A 20,147-nucleotide genomic window follows, 5' to 3' on the forward strand; every position below is an offset into this window, starting at 1 on the left:
TCCATGTATATTCACGTGCCTTTCTAATAGACCCTCAAATGCTACTCTCATATCTGTTTCCAACACCACTCCTGGCAGCATGTTCCAGACACCCACCCCTCTCTGTGTGAAAAACCTGTCCTGCACAGTTCCTTTAAACTTACTCTCTCTCACCTGAAAGCTATGCCCTCTAGTCTTTGACTTTTCTACCCAAGGAAACAGATTCTGACATTTCTCCATCCATGTCATTTAGACCTATATAGACCTACATTGATCAAAGATCCATATCCATTGCTGGCCTTTCTCACTGTCTGAAACTCCAATAATGTTTGTGTGCTCAGTAAACGTACTAATCAACTCATCTACATTCATGTCCAAGTCTCTAAAAATATATATATCACAAACAACAGAGATCCCAGCACCAAACCCTGTTGAACCACTATCCTGTCATCTATGGCTACACTTGTTCTAAATCAAAACTACCAAGTCATTGCGGATCCCATGCTTCTTAATCTTCTGGATCGGCCTACCACGAGGAATCTTGTCAAATGCCTTACGAAAGTCCACGTAGACAACATCCACTGCCCTACCCTCATCATCTCCTCAAAAACGTGACCTGCTCTGGACAAAGCCAAGCTGACCATCCCTAATTAGCTCATTCTCTTCCAAATGCAAGAAGATCCTATCCCTACAAATCCTCTTCAATCTCTTCCCTGCCACTGATGTGAGACTCACTGCAGTAAAATTTCTTGGATTCTCCTTGTTTTTATTCCTAAACATGGGAATAACATTGACTTCTCTCCAGTTCTCGAGGACCTGGGACCTTTCTGCTTGGAAATACTGAATAACATTCAGGCCATTATATGATGCATTAAAACCAGAATCATGACTATAACAGGCACTTCATCATAATCAATACATAAAGACACGATGTAATAATCAACATTTACATTGATGGTAGTATCGCTAGGTTTAATTAATTGATAACATATAAATGATTACAATCAAATAATAAATAAAACAGCAATGAGTAAGATGTGATATGTCGATAAATTCAGGACCACCACCGATTTTCCTGCAACTGGTGGCCCGGCACCTCCTTTAATCCAGACAATGGGGAGATCCATCCCCATACCTGACTTCTGAGGCCAACTTTGCGGGCCAGCATCTCGCCAGAATGTGTGGTATGCAGCTCCCATCCGATGTCATAACTTAACAACAAATCAAATTTAGATTTAGATACCCCGAGAAACATGATTTATAAAAAAAACAGTAAAACAGTCTAAAGTGCAAATGTGTCTGTCTGTGCCGGGTCGATGTGCCCTGTGCCGGGTCGATGTGGCTGCAACACTGACACTGCCACTGCATCATAATTGGTGTACACAGGTATTGCAACATCGCAGTATTCATAGGCGATGCAGTAAAACCAATATACAAGGATAATGTAACATAAGCATTTGAAGGCCACTTAATATAACTATATTTATAGTTGAGGCCAGTTCATTGGCTATATTTAAGAGCGAGTTAGATGTGGCCCTTGTGGCGAAAAGGATCAGGGGGTATGGAGAGAAGGCAGGTACAGGATATTGAGTTGGATGATCAGCCATGATCATATTGAATGGCGGTGCAGGCTCGAAGGGCCGAATGGCCTACTCCTGCACCTATTTTCTATGTTTCTATGTTTATGTTACAGGGACAGCAACATGACCAAGTCACAGGTACTGTGCATTGTACATTGTGCAACCCGTACATTGAGGTTAGACACAAAGTGCTGGGATACGGTAGTACTCTATACTACACTGGGGCACCATAACATAATCAGTGTTCAGAGTATGACCAAAATTTACCTGGAAGATAGACACAAAATTCTGGAGTGACTCAGCGGGTCAGGCAGCATCCCTGGAGAAAAGGAATAGGTGACATTTCAGGTCGAGATCCTTCTTCAGACTTGACCCGAAACATTACCTATTCCTTTTCACCAGAGATGCTGCCCAACCCACAGAGTTACTCCAGCATTTTGTGTCCAACTTTGGGCGCCACAGTGGCACAGCTGAGAGAGCTGCTTCCTCACATCACCAGAGACCGGGGTTCGATCCTGACCTCGGTCGGGTGCTGTCTGGGTGGAGTTTGCATGTACTCCAAGTGACCATGTGGGCTTTATCCAGGTGCTCCAGTTCTCTCCAACACACCAAAAACGTGCAGGTTTGTCGGTTAAGTGGCTTCAGTAAACTGCCCCTAATGTGTGGGACGCTAAAGTGGGATAACATAGATCTAGTGTACAGGTGATCGGTGGTCGGCAGGGAGTCGGTGGGTGAAAGGGCGTGTTCCCACGTTGTATCCCTAAAACAAAATCTAAAAGCTAATCTTCTTGAGCATCTCTTCCAAAAATTCAATCAAGTTGATGATTATACATACACAAAGCTATGCTGACGACCCCCACTCAGTCCTCTGTGAGAGAGAACACTCCTTCACAAGATTGTTTAAGAAAGAACTGCAGATGCTGGAAAAATCGAAGGTAGACAAAAATGCTGGAGAAACTCAGCGGCTGAGGCAGCACCCATGGAGCGAAGGAATAGGTGACGTTTCGGGTCAAAACCCTTCTTCAGTCTGAAGAAGAGTCACGACCCGAAACTTCACCATTCCTTCGCTCCATTGATTTTGTCTACCCTCTCTCAGAAGATTGACTGAGATAGTCAGCATAGTTGGATAGCTGGAGAGAGGAAATCCTCATTCAGAGTCCCTTTCTCATCACTGACGCAAAGGTACAGCAACCTAAAGTCAGTTGCCTTGCTTATCCCGGCTATCATTCTGAAATGTACATTAGCTATTCCAGCATTTCAGTACTCCCAAGCAGTGCTATAAAACTAGCGCCTACAGGAGATACAGCGTAATAAACATATTCACACGCATTGCAACAAATTCAATATCCTCAGGCAGTATGTCACAACCAGTATTGACTTAAGCATCATTTATATCAAACCCCTCAGGCTATGCATTGTAACCAGTATTCAGAAGCACGACATGATAATCAGTTGTAATATGCATTGCTTTCTCGACAATATTCCCAAACATAGCAATAAACTGTATTGCCAGTAACCTCATTAGATCTGGTCTCCCGAGGAAATTCGTCATGCACGGGACCAACATTCTAACCAGTATTTTCAAGACCAACATTATAACCAGTATTCCCGGGAAGTACTTTTCTCAGGTACTTTATGAAAAAATACTGCAGAGGGCAAACTAGTAGAGTACAATTGCAACTCCAACTCGAATAAAATATTGAAGACATCATAGCATGAAAAATTCAAAATAAAATTCCACATATCACGGCACCACTCACGTTAGCAATCTCTCCACACGACTGCCTGCAGATCCAATGATTTCTCCCAGAGTGACGAAAATCTGGCCAAGGAAAACCTGCAACAAATGGAGCATTAAGTACCAAGATTATTATCAGGTTTATTGCACCAAATGGCTATCACTTTCACTTAAATGAAGCAACCATTCTGCTTTAGCAAGTTGACGTGCCATGTCAAATATAATGTCAGATATAATAACCTTACAATCTTACACAATTGAATATGATCAGTCATAACACAGTGTAAGAACAGTTACACGATACAATTAAAATAGAAAATGAAGTGCAAGGGTGATACTGAACACATTTGGACACAGCACCTCACGTATATTACACAAGACATTCAGTTGGCATTGGTTTGACTCCCTGAGCCAGAAAATAAGGTCATTTATGGTGGTGTGATACACAATATTGAGGGGTTTTATCAAAGATTTCTAAAGTCAGCATTGATAGAAAGGACAGGTCTTCTCTAAAAGGGTAGGCTGGTAAAATCGCCTCAACTGTGCCAATTGTTGAGTCTAGGTAAATTGCAATAACTAGAGGATTTCTATTGGAGCCCAACATCACTTACAGTCTCCACAATATATATGAATGGCATATTATGCAAAATCCCCCTCACTAACCAGATCAAACACACTGGCCCCAATATCTGCAGAGATGAGGGGAAGGAAGTACAGGTTAACAGAAGCACACGCTGTAGTTCAACTACTGTGGTTGGCATTATTTTAATTCTGGAGAATAATCGTTGTATCTTTAAGTGAGTGACCACAGTGCTATTTAACAATGTGATCAGGTATCTCAGGCTGCGAACTTGGGCAGGCGTGCAGCCATATCCAGAGGCCAGAATGTACATCAACTATTGAGCACTGTGTTTACAAGCAGCTGTGCTGCTGCTGCTGCAAGCAAGAATGTTATGTTTTTTTGTTTCAGTACATATGGCAATAAAGATACTTGTGACTGCGGAAGTGTGTTCAGGACAGTCTCAGAGAGAGGGAGGGGATTTAGTCCACTGTGTCTCTTTCAGCTGGCTCTCTCGAGAAGTAAAACAACTGCTTTCTTTCCCCAGCTCCTGCCTCACACCAATGCAATTTATTCACCACCCAGTCCCTTATGAAAGTTAGCAATGAAACTGTTCCCTCCATCCCAACAGACATGATACCCAATACATGAAGACAGAAAGTCACATGGCTCTCATCAATCATGCATAGTATTATTGCTGATGTTTCTATGGTTTAGTTCAGAGATACAGTGCGGAAACAGGCCCCTCGGCCCACCGAGTCCATCCCCGCACATTAACACTATCCTACACATGCTGGGGGGAAATTTACAATTACACCAAGCCAATTAACCTACAAATCTCTACCTCTTTGGAGTGTGAGAGGAAAGCAGAGATCCTGGAGAAAACTGGCAGAGGTCACGGGGAGAACAAATAAACTCATGCAGACAAACACCCGTAGTCAGGATCACACCCGGGTCTCTGGCGTTGTAAGACTCCTGCTCTCCCGCCTGGAAGTGATGTATGCTGTTGATGAAATGCCTGTTCATCTTCTGCAGTCGTTCACTTGCCTTGTGCACATTGTCAACCCATAGTCTGTGGAGATTTACTGTCTTAAATGCGTCTAGGTAAAGTGCAGTAAATATCATGTAGTACAGAAGGAACATCGGTTGACAATAACTATTAGAAAGCATTGAGAAATTTTCACTGTGGATGGAGTCTGATTGAGGTCCAGTACAAAAGGTCCAGTTCGGGCAACAAAAGACTGTCTGTGGTGTTTAGTATTCAATTATTTACAGTATATTTGTCTCCTTTCTTTTTTTTTTCCTGAATATAAGAGCATGCAGCGTGGAAACAGGCTCTTCGGCTCGTCACAACAAACAACATGTCCCTTCTGCACCAGTCCCACCTACCTGCGTTTGGCCCATATCCCTCTAGATCTATGCTATCCATGCACCTGTCCAAATGTTTCTTAAACTTTACAATATTACCTGCCTCAACTACTTCATCTAGCAGCTCGTTCCATACACCCACGACCCTCTGTGTGAAAAAGTTACCCCTCACGTTCCTATTAAAATCTTTCCCCCTCCCCCTTTTACTTTTTTCTGAATCCAAATTAAGGATACAGAGCAGAAATATTGAGGCAAAAGGACCGGATAGAGCCTTAAGAAGGGTGTTGAACCAAAACGTCACCTATTCCTTTTGTCTGTGGATGCTACCTGGCCCTCTGAGTTCCTCCAGCATTTTGCGTTTATCTTCGGTGTAAACCAGCATCTGCAGTTCCTTCCCACACAGGTTTGTACAATAATTGGCTTCTGTAAATTGCCCAGAATGTGTGGGACATTCGTAAGGGATGATCGCTGGTTGGCGGGGACACGATGGGCCAAAGGGTCCGTTTCCATGGTGTATCTCAAAAGTCTAAAGTAAATTCAATAAGTGCCAATCATGAGAAACATTTTCAGTTCAGAGCAGTCCACAAAGTCTTGGCAATTGACCATGCATCATTTTGACCTGTATGGACAATGTCCACTGACACAATCCCAGCAGGGCTATTTACTTGTTAAAGCTTTAGCGCTTCATCCGTCAGAAGCAACCTGTGCAAGCTTCACATAACACGAGATGTCCACGTTCCAGTCTAAGGCCATTTTGGGATTGATGCGCTATTATGTTCAAAGTTAAACATAATCATGTTCACTTAATTACCAATGTTCTGTCTGACATATCATGCAGCGAATGATGCCCTTATAACTGGTGGGAAATAGTTTGTGTTGTGCACCTTAGAAACGTGCACTGAATGGATGAAGTCGTCACAAGCAAACATGGGATTTGTTCACGCTTAAACGAACAGCGCAATATGTCAAATAATGTACTGTCACAACATTTGGACAGGTACATGGATGGAATAGGTTTAGAAGGATATGGGCCAAACACAGGCTGGTGGGGCTAGTGTAGATGGGGCATGTTCTTTAACATGGGCAAGTTGGGTCGAAGGGCCTGTTTCCAAGCTGTGTGACTCTATGTGCTGCTCAGGAAACAGTTGAGCAAGGCACAGAGGGGTGGGGAAGAGTGAGGACCGGTGCACTCGTACGCCCTGTTGGGGGTCTGCACTGGGCTGGTAGTTGGAGGACAGGTAGTGGGGGTAGAGAAGATTGTCATCTCCATTGAAGGCGTCGTGTGATTGCAGGGTCAGGGGTCCAGCGTAGGGTTGGAACAAGCTCTGGGTGGGGTGGAGATGAGGGCTTGATAGACATTGGAGCTGATCAGTTCATCCCACTAGGATCTGAGGGAGACAGTGATGAGTGGTTAAGGTAGTTTGGTACCATATTTGAAGACAGGCCAGGAAAGGATGAATAGACAATAGACAATAAGTGCAGGAATAGGCCATTTTACCGCTGTACCATAGAGAGTATCCTGACCACCTGCTTCACGGTATGGTACAGCAGCTGCACTGCTGCGGACAGGAAAGCACTACAACGGGTGGTGAAAACCGCGCAGCACATCATCGGTGCCCCGCTCCCTGCCATGGATGCCCTCCACCGAAAACGGTGTCTGAGACGGGCTGGGAACATCATCAAAGACCCCTCACACCCCAACCATGGACTGTTTGCCCTCCTCCCATCAGGGAGGCGGTACAGGAGCCTCAGGTCACGTACCAGCAGGATGAGGAAAAGCTTCTATAACAACACAATCACACTGCTGAACTCGGAGTCCCGACGATAGATTTCTCTGGTCCCTCCGTCCCCCTTTGTTTAATCATTCTGTATTTCCTGATTATTCTGTATCTTCTCTCTTTCTATTTTTTTCTTGTTTTTTCTCTTTATGTACAACTACTACGGACTGACACAAAACTGCATTTCGTTGTACTGATACTTGTATTTGTGCGATGACATTAAAGTTGAATTGAATTGAATTGAATTGAATTTGCCCCTTTGAGCCAACACTGCCATTCAATGTGATCATGGCTGATCATCTCCAATCAGTACCCCGTTCCTGCCTTCTCCCCATATCCCCTGACTCCACTATTTTTAAGAGCCCTACCTGTTTCCTCATCTCCGTTCTAAATGGCTTACACCTTATGCTTAAATTGTGGCCCCTGGTTCTGGACTCCCCCAACATCAGGAACATGTTTACTGCCTCTAGTGTGTCCAAGCCCTTAACAATCTTATATGGTTCAATGAGATTCCCTCTCATCCTTCTAAACTCCAAAGCGTACAAGCCCAGCTGCTCCATTCACTCAGCATATGACAGTCCCGCCATCCCGGGAATTAACCTTGTAAACCTACGCTGCACTCCCTCAAGCAAGGGGACCAAAACTACACATAACACTCCAGGTGTGGTCTCTCTAGGACTCTGTACAACTGCAGAAGGACCTCTTTGCTCCTATATTCGATTCCTCTTGTTATAAAGGCCAACATGCCATTCGCTTTCTTCACTGCCTGCTGTACCTGCATGCTTACTTTCATAGACTGATATACAAGGACCTCCAGATCCCGTTTTACTTCCCCTTTTACCAACTTGACACCATTCAGATAATAATCTGCCTGCCTGGATTTGTCACCAAAGTGGATAACCTCACATTTATCCATATTAAACTGCATCTGCCATGCATCTGCCCACTCACCCAACCTGTCCAAGTCAGCTTGCATCCTCATAGCATCCTCCTCACAGTTCACACTACCACCCAGCTTTGTGTCATCTGCAAATTTGCTAATGTTGCTGTTAATTCCTTCATCCAAATCATTAATGTATATTGAAAATAGCTGCGGTCCCAGCACCGAGCCTTGCGGCATCCCACTAGTCACTGCCTGCCATTCTGAAAGGGACCCGTTAATCCCTCTTAGTTTCTTGTTTGCCAACCAATTTTCTATCCATGTCAGTACCTTACCCCCAATACCATGTGCCCTAATTTTACCCACTAATCTGCTATGTGATTAAATGCTTTCTGAAAGTCCAGGTACACCACATCCACTAGCTCTCCCTTGTGATTAACTGAGTGATGGGGGTAAAGTTTAACCCAAGGCTGCGAGAGAAGAAACGTGACAGGGTCCCTGCTGGGAGACCGCTTTTCGGGGCTTCCGCAACGGCGACTTCTCCCACCCGAGTTGCGTGTTTGAGGATGACCTGGAGCGGGGCCTTACATCGCCCGGCGCAGCTTTAAATGGCCGCGGGACTTGTTAGCGCACGCCGGGGGCTCCAACACCAAGACCCGGAGCGCGGCCTTGCATCACCCGGCGCGGCTTTATAATTGCCGCGGGACTTATTTACCATCGCCCGCCGGGGGCTTTGACTCTGACATCGGGAGGAGAACGAGGAGTGCAGGGGAGAGATAAGACTTTGCCTTCCATCACAGTGAGGAGGAGATTCACTGTGATGGATCTTTGTGTAAATTGTGTTGTGTCTTGGTTCTTCTTGTTTGTATGACTGCAGAAACCAAATTTCGTTTGAATCTCCGGGTTCAAATGACAACAAATAAATTGTATTGTATTGTGTTGTATTGTATTGTGACTCTGGGTGGGATAAACAAGTGGGAATTCACAGGCCGGAGAGCTACAGAGACCCCGGCCCCACACATGTTGCACCAGGGATGTGTCTGGTACTCATGGTGCCTTCATGCTGCTCACTCTCTCCACCCCTGCGACCAGAAGTACATCACGCGGTGCCAGCTCACTGGATAAGTGGCGGATGTAGGGGTGCTGTAAGGGGAGCCTCGGTCCAATATAACCAAAATCTGTTATATAGATGTCCACTTTGTGTTGTGAGGGTTTACTGTACAGGACTTAGTGGGATCCCAATGTGGCACTGCACTGCATACGATTTGTTGTTTAGTGTAGAGATACAGCACGGAAACAGGTTCTTTAGCCCACTGAGTCCACACCGACCATCGATCACCTCGTCACACTACTTCTATGTTATCCCACTTAATTATCCATTTCCTACACACCGGGGGCAATTTGCCTACAAACCCACACGTCTTTAGGATGTGGGTGGAAACTGGTGCACCCGGGAAACCCGCGCGGTCACAGGGAGAACATGCAAACTCCGCACAGACAGCACCCAGGGTCAGTATTGAACCCAGGTCTCCGGCAATGTGAGGAAGCAGCTCCACCAGTGCCGCCCTGACAGTTCCTAACAATGGCTCCTCCTGGATTGACACTGTCAAAAATCTCTGCAGTGCTTCAGTGATTTGGTTTTGGTCATTACTGTGCTTCACTGCCAGTTCTTTTTCAAATGAATAACATTAAAATAATCAGTGCGATGCAATCTAATTTCTAGGCTCGAGTATGCATTTTAAAATGGCGCTGCAATTATATTTCTTATCAATCTATATCCTGGTTAGAAAAAAACGTTTATTAGAAAGAATCAAGATGCTTTGTTTCACACAGAGCCTGTGAAAAGGATCCTCGATTGATACCAACATTCTAGCACACTGTGTGTATCTTGGGGCATTTGATGACATATCCATACTAGTTACTGCAGTCGGCTCTGTGGCAATTCCTTCACGGATTGGGGGGATGGGGTGGTGGAGGGAAACACAAAGGTTTAGTTTAGTTTATAGATACAGCACACAAACAGGCCCTTCGGCCCACCGAGTCTGCGCCGACCAACGATTCCCACACATTAACACTACCCTACACACACTAGGGACAATTTCACATTTTATAGCAAGCCAATTAACGTACAAACCTGTACGTCTTTAGAGTGTGGGAGGAAACCGAAGGTCTCGGGGAAAACCCATGCAGGCCACTGGGGGAATGTACAAACTCCGTACAGACAAGAAGCCGCAAGGCAGCAACTCTACTTCTGCGCCATCATGCCGCCCTAAGGTACAAATCACACAAGGCCAATCTCACACAACTCTTAACTACCCATTTAATGGTGAATGGAAACAAGTGGCCTCTCGACCTCAAACAAGGGACTTTGCTCTGTACAGGCCTCTGGAAAAAGTGAAATGTATCATTTCAGGGATATCTTTTTCTTATCAAATGGGAAGAACAGAGCTTATGCTCCACAAAGAGTCAGAAGGTGCGCAGCTTAGGTATCCAATTCCACTAATGTGCACTGTGATTACATCTACAGTTCTCCAATAACAATCTACATCAGGAGAGCTCTCAAACACAGATGTTAAAAACACACTGCCCTGCATTAAGTTAAAAACGGATCAAAGCTAAGCTCCAGGAGATTGCTGTTTCCATAATGATTTCTACCCAAAGGTTTCTGCGATACTATTTAAAGAACGTGTTTACCGGCATCGATTCTGTGTTGAGCAAACAACTTAGAAAACGAGGAAAGTCAAGGATAAAGTGGCTGTGAACTTGCTGACTTTTAGAGAAACTTCCAATGAGGATAAATGAGAATATTTTGTTTAGCTCAGAGATACAGCGCGGAAACAGGCCCTTCTGCCCACCGTCCGCGCTGACCAGCGATCCCCACACACGATCATTATCCTACACACAACAGGGGCAATTGACAATGTCGCCAAGCCATTTAACCTACAAATCTGTACGTCTTTGGAGTGTGAGGAACACAGGAGCAGCCGGAGAAAACCCACACCGCATGGTGGGAGAGGGAGAGGGAGAGGGAGAGGGAGAGGGGGAAGAGGAGGAGGGAGAGGGGGAGGGGAGAGGGAGAGAGGGAGGGGAGGGAGGAGGGGGAGGGGAGGGGGAGGGGAGGGGGAGGGGGGGGGGGGGAGGGAGAGACAGAGAGAGAGAGGGAGAGAGCATTTCCATTTATTTTTTGCTTTTACAAATTAATTAATAGATTCTATTAATAGATTCTCACCTTCTGCTTGTCCAATATAAGAGGATACGACACAGCATTAAAAGAAGAAAGAGAAACGTTAGTGCTTATAACCACAGCGTGCTTACTGACAACACTATGCCAACCAGCGAGTTGGAAGCAGGGCATATGAATAAGGACGCATTGATGAACTGGACAGTGAGGATGGTCAGTTTACTCAGAATCCACTAACACAGGAAAAGAAACAAAATGCATGACATGAAACTGCGGTAACCTTTACCAATAGAAGCAGAATAGTTTCTCTCAAAAAATACAGTGAGCGGGCGGTTCAAACAATGTGGTCACCAAGGTTACACAAAAAAGCTGGAGAAACTCAGCGGGTGCAGCAGCATCTATGGAGCGAAGGAAATAGGCAACGTTTTGGGCCGAAACCCTTCTTCAGACTGATCGGGGACGGGGGTGGGCGGGGACAAGAAAGGGAAAAGGAGGAGGAGCCCGAAGGCTGGGGGATGGGAGGAGACAGCAGGGGGGCTGAGGAGGGGGAGGAGACAGCAAGGACTAACAAAATTGGGAGAATTCGATGTTCATGCCCCCGGGATGCAGACTCCCCAAACGGAATATGGTCACCAATATTGGCATGGAGATTACCCAACCCTTTGATCTTTGGCTGGAAATTGTTTGATATTTATTGCTGAGTTCCTTCAAATATAATGGGATGGGGTTATGCTTCCATGATGAGGAGAGAATGATATGCTGGGTTTCCTAACCTTAGATAAGAAAGATGAAGGGTGATATAAAACATACAAAATTATGAGGGTGCAGCAGCATCTATGGAGCGAAGGAAATAGGCAACGTTTCGGGCCGAAACCCAAGAGGTGTTTCGGCCTGAAACGTTGCCTATTTCCCGCTCCATAGATGCTGCTGCACCCGCTGAGTTTCTCCAGCTTTTTTGTGTACCTTCGATTCTCCAGTATCTGCAGTTCCTTCTTAAATACAAAATTATGAAGTAGGTAGCCAGGATGAATTATGAAAATCCTTTTCCTTTGAAGAGGAGCCTTTAATCAGAGTGCATAGGTTTAAGGTAAAGGGTCGGAGATTTAGAGGGAACTTCAAGAATCTTTTTGTAAAATTTGAATTTTCAATTGCAATGAAGTTTTTGGGGTTTAAAGACATCGAAGGCAGAGTAAATTGTCAGCATTCTGTGTCTATGCTCGGTGTAAACCAGCATCTGCAGTTCCTTCCTACACAGTAAATTGTTACACATTTAATTTAGAGATACTGGGTGAAAACAGGCCCTTCAGCCCACCGAGTCCACGCCGACCAACGACCACCCATACACTAGTTCTATGTTATCCCAGTTTCGCATTCTACACATCAGGAGCAATTTACAAAAGGCCAATTAACCTGCAAACCTGCATGTCTTTGGAGTGTGGGAGGAAACCGGAGCACTCAGAGAAAACCCACGCAGTCACAGGGAGAACGTACAAACTGCATACAGACAGCATCCGTAGTCAGGAAGGAACATGGACCTATGGCAGCAACTCTACCGCTGGGCCACTGTGCCACCCGAATGATACCAGTTCCCTCCCGATAACTACAATTTAAAAAAAGCAGTCCAGATGCAGGGATAACATAGGTGGGATTAAGAGTAAAGCAGTCTTTGCCAGAATACTTGTGCACTAGTGTGACATTTATGATTTATCAGACAACGGGATCAGTTTGATATTGGGACCGATATTCTTTTAGTCTGAATTATTGAGTCTTGATCTCATCTACACTTAGAATTCCCAAGTAACTTCACTAGAAGTGTTGATGGCTAACATTGCCTTCCATCTCAGCAGTCCCTCCTAGACTGAATGACAACTTCTGGTAATTAAAGCACACTCATTCAAGCCACTCAATGATCCAGTCACCAGTTTGAGTGGATTTAGAAAACCCACTTGATAGGCTCACTAATGCATTAGTCATGCTATTATCATCTGAGCATGTCCGCTTACCTTCCTGAGAGAGCAGCTGAACGAAGTCGAGTAGATTATAGAAACCATGTATGTTGTCAGATGTTATGTGTTTTATTTTTCCTTTTTATCTGACCAAATTTCTCTTTATTTTTGTTAATTTTGGTTAAAGATACAGCACGACAACAGGCCCTTCAGCCCACCGAGTCCGTGCCGACCAGTAATCCCCGCACGCTAACACTATCCTCCACCTTACTAAGGACAACTTACAATTTTACCAAGCCAATTAACCTTTTTCGATTTTTCCTGCATCTGCTGTTCCTTCTTAAACCTACAAACCTATATGTCTTTGACGTGTAGGAGGAAACCAGAGCACCCGGAGAAAACCTAAGCAGGTCACGTGGAGAAAGTACAAACTCCATACAGACTAGCACCTGTAGTCAGGATCGAACCCGGGTCTCTGGCGGCAGCAATTCTATCGCTGCGTCACCGTGCCAAACTCTAAGTAACATTGTGTAACGGGATGTGCAGCCAGCAATATTTGGATAGGAAGATGCTTTGAACCACAGGGTCAGTCTTTCCAATTTACTCACTAAAGTAGTAAGAGTGGAGTTTATAAAATAAGTACACAAAGCATTGGACTAACTCAACGGGTCAGGCAGCATCTCTGGAGAACATTAATAGATGGCGTTTCGAGTCGAGACACTCCTTCAGGCTGATTAGTCTGAAGAAGGGTTCCGAACCAAAATATCACCTATCCATGCTCTCCAGAGATGCTGCCTGACCCGCTGCGTTATTCCCGCAGTTTGCGTCCATATTTTGTTAACCAGAATCTGCAGTTCTTTGTTTCTGCACGGATGGAGTTGAAATTTCTGTCTCAATCATGTCATGTTGATGGTCCATTTTACAACATGTTTCCCAGGAAGGCAAAGTACAAAGTGAACCAATCCCCTGCGAAAATAGCTGGAGAAATATAAAAAGAGACCGGATCTTTGATTGTTGAAATATTTTTCAAGCTTTAACACTGATCATTCATTCTGGTGGAACACCTTCCCAGTTCTCCCACCAGTCTTACTGTCTCCGACTACATTCCATCTCTGTCCCGCCCACTCCCCTGACATCAGTCTGAAGGGTCTCAACCCGAAACGTCACCCATTCCTTCTCTCCAAAGATGCTGCCTGTCCCGTGGAGTTCCTCCAGCATTTTGTGTCTACCTTTGGTGGAACAGAGGTATGGGGATGGAAATGCCGAAGTCACTAAAATCATGGCCTTAGTTATATTCCTTTGTTGTCCTCTGCAGCTTGTTTTTGGTGTATTGTCCTTCTGTATGTAACCCTCAATATCTGTGAGCTTAAATTGGGCAAGTCAACGGCTGTGCACAGTAATCATGGAATTATAGAGAGATACAGCACAGACATAGGCCCTTCGGCCCACCTAGTTCTTGCCAACTATCAAGCACCCATTTACGCAAGTCCTGCACAAATCCCTTGATGGTGGGTGTACCGAACATCCAGAGGGGATAGTTAATGCAGGTACTATAAACAGCAGTGTACAGTACAGAGACAACTAACAGCATCTAAAAGACACTTGGACAGGTGGATGTATAGGAAAGATTTACAGGGATATGGGCCAAACACAGCAAATGGCACTTTTAGATTAGGCAGCTGGATCGGCATAGAAAAGTTGGGCCGAAGGGCTTGTTTCCATGCTATGTCTCCATGACTCTGTGTCTCTAATCCCGGTTTTATTTTCCCCAAATTCCTGTCATCTCCCTTTCAGACTCCGGCCTTTGCGGCATAGTGGTGCGGCTGGGTAGAGTTGTTGCCTTACAGCGCCAGAGACCCGGGTTCGTTCCCCACTAAGGGTGCTTGTCTGTACGGAGTTTGTACGTTCTTCCTGTGACTGCGTGGGTTTTCCCTCCGGCTTCCTCCCACACTCCAAAGACATGTGAATTTGTAGATTAATTGGCTGCTATAAATTGTAAATCATCCCAAGTGTGTACGAAGAGAGTTAGTGTATGCAGGGCCGGCCTTAGGGGGTGCGGGGCCCAATTGGGAACAATTTTGGTGAACCCCAGATTCCCAGCCAAGGTTTGTCAGCCCAGTTATTTAGTATATATATTATGAAATTGTACACTAGGTGCTATGGATGCTACACTGTGTGAATCTCTCCTGCTCCCTCCCTTTTGACTGTCAGTAGCTCCGCTGGCTTCCAACATTTACCGTAGCAGCTAATTACCATTAAACTGCATTATGTGATTGGGCACAATGACCTTGGAGACAGCGGCTGATTGGACGGGAGGAGACCTATTTGTTGGTTGGTCGGGAATTTTAAGGCAAGCTGGTTGGTGATTGGATGCAACCACCTTAGAGACAGCGATTGATTGGCCGCCAAATAAAATTATCAAATAGGAAAACAAAAATCGTTGGTCGGTGCGACCTCTGTAGACTATCTGGTTGTATCTCCAAACTAAACAGTTTAACATGCAGGTACATTCATTTAAAATTCAATTCAGTGATCATTTCACATGATTTCTCACTGTGTAAAGCTCAATATCTGACCAATTTCTGTTTAACACGTTTGGGTGCCGTGAGCATTTTTCTCTCCCCAAACAGTTCATATCTAGCAAACCGATCAACGAACCAGACAGCAGCTGGACGCAGTCATAGAAACATAGAAACAATGTGCAGGAGTAGGCCATTCGGCCCCTTGAGCTTGCACAGCCATTCAATATGATCATGGCTGATCATCCAACACAGTATCCTGTACCTGCTTTCTCTCCATACCCCCTGATTCCTTTCAGCCACAAGGGCCACATCTAACTCCCTCTTAAATATAGCCAACGAACTGGCCTCAACTACATTCTGTGGCAGAGAATTCCAGAGATTCACCACTCTCTGCGTAAAAAATGTCCTAAAAGATTTCCCCTTTATCCTTAAACTGTGACCCCTTGTTCTGGACTGCCCCAACATCGGGAACAATCTTCTTGCATCTCGCCAGTCCAACCCCTTAAGAATTTAGTGCGTTTCTATAAGATCCCCCCTCAATCTATCCCTCGAGTCTACCCAGTCTTTCTTCATATGAAAGTCCTGACATCCCAGGAATCAGTCTGGTGAACCTTCTCTGTACTCCCTCTATGGCAAGAATGTCCTTCCTCAGATTAGGAGCCCAAAACTGTACGCAATACTCCAGGTGTTGTCTCACCAAGACCCTGTACAACTGCAGTAGAACCTCCCTGCTCCTATACTCAAATCCTTTTGCTATGAATGCTAACATACCATTCGCTTTCTTCACGGCCTGTTACACCTGCGTGCCTACTTTCAATGACTGGTGTACCATGACACCCAGGTCTCATTGCATCTCCCCTTTTCCTAATCGGCCACCATTCAGATAATAGTCTACTTTCCTGTTTTTGCCACCAAAGTGGGTAACCTCACATTTATCCACTATACTGCATCTGCCATGCATTTGCCCACTCACCCAGCCTATCCAAGTCAACTTGTAGCCTCCTAGTTTAGAGGGGTTTAAACAGTTTAGAGATGTTTACAGGGCTTCAGATGGGGTTAGAGGTGTTCAGAAGTGTTATAGAGGGAAATAGAGGGGGAATAGAGGGGGATAGAGGGGGTTTAGAGGTGTTCAGAGGGTCCCAGAGGGGTTTAGAGATGTTATAAGCCCCCCGTGAGAAATTGTATTCCTCTGAAATTGAAGATAGACATAAAGCTGGAGTAACTCAGCAGGCCAGGCAGCGCAGCGACTCTGGAGAGAAGACCCTTCTTCAGACTGAATTGAACTCTCGTCGGTGAGAGTACTTGTGATTGTCTGAAGAAGGGTCTCGACCAGAAACGCAACCCCCTCCCCAGAGCCGCTGCCCGTCCCGCTGAGCCACCTTCAACTTCAGAGCCAAACAAAAAACACAGAGTGCTGGAGGAACTCAGCGGGCCAGGCGGCTGCCTCACCCGCTGGGTTTCTCCAGCATTTTTGTCTACCGCTAAACATCAATGATTCCGGGAATGCTGAAGCCACAGGGTGATAGAGAGGGAGCGGGAGAGCTAGAGAGAGACGAGATGGGGAGCGGGAGAGAGAGCACGAGAGAGAGAGGGAGGGAGAGAGAGAGCAAAACACAGAGAGACACAACGTGAGTCGGTAGGTGAATGACTAACCTGCACACCAAGAAGAAGCCCCTTCTCGCGGTCCGGGGCCCTCACTCATGATGGTGAGTTTAAAGAAATTCTCAATGTGTCATCGATCTACATTCCTCAGTAAATGTAATTGTGTTTTAAACAAATATTATTGACGCCGCGTGAATTTTATTCAAAGGAACACGGCGTCATTAATACTCATTCAAAACACAATAACATTTACTGAGGAATGTGGATGGATGTAGATTGATGACATTGTATAACAACTTGTTAACTACTTCATGTTAAGAAGTGCTAACAGTACGAGTTAACAAATCGTTTGTGTCTGAGGGCCGTGCAGCGGTTGTTATACATGTTCGTTTAAATAAAAAAAAATCTGGATGGCGAATTAAAACAATAAATCGTTATTTAACAAAGGGAATTCGTATTTCCATACGAAATAGGGAACATTATTGCGGGGCCCCCATTAGGCGCGGGACCCAATTGGGAGCAATCGGTCAAATTGGCTTAAGGCCGGCCCAGAGTGTATGGGGTGATTGCTGGTTGGCGCGGACTCAGTGGGCCGAAGGGTCTGTTTCCACGTTGTATCTCTAAATCATCTACAATTTACTGTGGCCATTTTATCAACCAACACTTTTTTGTGGGAAAGCAGAATCTGCAGAGGAAATCCATGTGGTCACAGGGAGAACGTGCAAACTCCTCACCAACAGTACTGAGGGATAAAGACTGAATCAGGGTCACTGGAGCTGTGAGATGGCACCTCTGCCAGCTGTGCCACTGTGCATATGGAGAGGAGGAGTAACTAACTGGTGGCTACGACATGATCTTAAGCTGCATGTGGGACGACAGATGGCGCAATGGGCTAAGTGTTCGGCTGGCGACCGGAAGGTAGCCGGTTCGAATCCCGCTTGGAGTGCATACTGTTGTTGTGTCCTTGGGGCAAGACACTTCACCCACCTTTGCCTGTGTGTAAATGTAATGTAATTATGTGAAGCACTTTGGGGTCAATGCAAGTTGACTAAAAATGTGCTATATAAATAAGATTATTATTATTATTATTATTATTATTATAAACCCCTGTCCCACTGTACGAGTTCATTCCAAGAGTTCTCCCGAGTTTGCCCTGATTCGAACTCGGAGATTTACGGTAATGGCCACTTGTCGGTACTCGGGGCTCTCGTGGACATTTTTCATCATGTTGAAAAATCTTCACGAGTCTTCCCGTGCTTACCTGCCGTTTGCGAGTCTTCCCGAGTACCTGCCGTTAGCGCTAGGAGACGTCCTCTAGCTCTAACTTACCCGCTACGTTCATTCTCCGTGCTTACCACGTGTTTGATTTTTTTTAAACTCGGGAGAGCTCTTGGAATGAACTCGTACCGTGGGACAGGGCTATCACTCTCCACCAAGTCTACGGCCAGTATGTTTGGGTGAGGTGGAGCTGTTATGAATGTATCACACTGGCTGCACAGCAGTCATGCATGCCACATCGCTGGGGTTTGGACTATAAGCCGTACGTTCTACCCCGTTGCACTCTATCTCCCAGTCAGACCAGAATTATCTCCAGCCCAGCTACAAAGAAGGCCTGAATTTTCAAACTCACGTGTTTTGAAATGTTTGTGCTCCTTGAGTCCACACTGTACCTGCAAGAGTAAGACAACAAACAGTGTGATTAAAAATGAATAACCCATCGGTACCAGACACCAGAATCACATTACAAGCAAAGACAACTGAACTCACCTTACTGTGTGTTTATTTTTATTCTTGTTTTTCCTGTTATGAGACTTAAATTAATTGCTTAGTTTAATCTGAAGAAGGGTCTCGATCCGCAGCGTCACCAATTCTTTCTATCCAGAGAAGCTGCGTGTTCCGTTTAGTTACTCCACCATTTTCTGCCTATCTTAGTTTAGTTTAGTTTTGTTCAGTGCAGAAATGGGCCCTTCGGCCTACCGAGTCTTGAATTGAATTAAATTGAATTGAATTGAATTGTGCTGTGTTGCATCTGTGCTGACCAGCAATCCCCACACACTAGCACTATCCTTAGCACACACTAGAGGCAATTTACAATCTTTACAGAAGCCAATTGACCTACAAACCTGTATGCCTTTGGAGTGTGGGTGGAAACTGGAGCACCCGAGGAAAACCCAAGCAGTCACAGGGAGGACGTACAAATCCCGTAAAGACTGCACCCCTAATCAGGATGGAATAATGGTCTCTGGCGCTGTAAGGTAGTAACTCTACCGCTGCGCCACCGTGCCGCCCGTTTGCCGAGTGAGAAATCTGCCAAATATAACATTCTGATGTTTCAAAATTGTTAAAGGATATTAATTCCTGCATTATGTAACATACGAATTCAGTTATATCTGTATTACTGCTTGCTAACCTCCAATCAATGACCATCACTACCATTAAAAGCAACTAAGTTTAGATTAGAGATACCACGTGGAAACAGGGCCTTCAGTCCACCAAAACATGCCAACCAATGATCACCTGTACATTAATTGTATCCTACACAGTAACGACAATTTACAGAAGCCAATTAACTTACAAATCTGCATGTCTTTGGGATGCAAGAGGAAACCGGAGCACCCAGAGAAAACCCATGCAGCCACAGGGAGAACGGACAAACGCTGGACAGACAGCACCCATAGTCAGGATCGAACCTGGGTCTCTGGCAATGTAGGGCAGCAGCTCCCCCAATGCGCCACTGAGTCACTCTAAAGAATGGGCACCACACTTCCAGTACCGCAGAAGACTAAATAGGTTGGGCAAGTCTCCAGTGACTCTTACGTAACAGCATAGAAAGTATCCTATTGGGATGCATCACTGCCTGGTTAGGCAACAGCTTGCCCCAAGACTGCAAGGGATTGGAGAGTGTTGTGGATATAGCCCAGTCCATCACACACACAGTCCCATCCCCTGACCCCCACTGCCCTCCCTCGAACTTCATCTAAACTTCAGACTGCCTTGGAGAAACAGCCAACATA

At 45.3% G+C, this 20,147-nt stretch overlaps 2 protein-coding genes across 2 annotated transcripts in view; both read right to left on the reverse strand.

The window, feature by feature from the left end:
* The window catches only part of tma7 (translation machinery associated 7 homolog), a 242,294-nt gene that overhangs the window by 198,890 nt on the left and 23,257 nt on the right, over positions 1-20,147 (reverse strand). The gene's annotated exons all lie outside the window — the stretch shown is intronic.
* Positions 1-20,147, reverse strand: part of LOC129704762 (copine-9-like) — a 362,839-nt gene that overhangs the window by 179,488 nt on the left and 163,204 nt on the right. Inside the window, exons 5-6 of the mRNA XM_055648090.1 lie at positions 18,764-18,803; positions 3,320-3,396 (exon numbers count right to left, since the gene is read on the reverse strand). Coding sequence (XP_055504065.1) covers positions 3,320-3,396; positions 18,764-18,803 — 117 coding nt within the window. The remainder of the gene's footprint in view (positions 1-3,319; positions 3,397-18,763; positions 18,804-20,147) is intronic.

This window comes from Leucoraja erinacea, chromosome 16 (assembly GCF_028641065.1).
Source record: "Leucoraja erinacea ecotype New England chromosome 16, Leri_hhj_1, whole genome shotgun sequence".
Classification (NCBI taxonomy): domain Eukaryota; kingdom Metazoa; phylum Chordata; class Chondrichthyes; order Rajiformes; family Rajidae; genus Leucoraja; species Leucoraja erinaceus.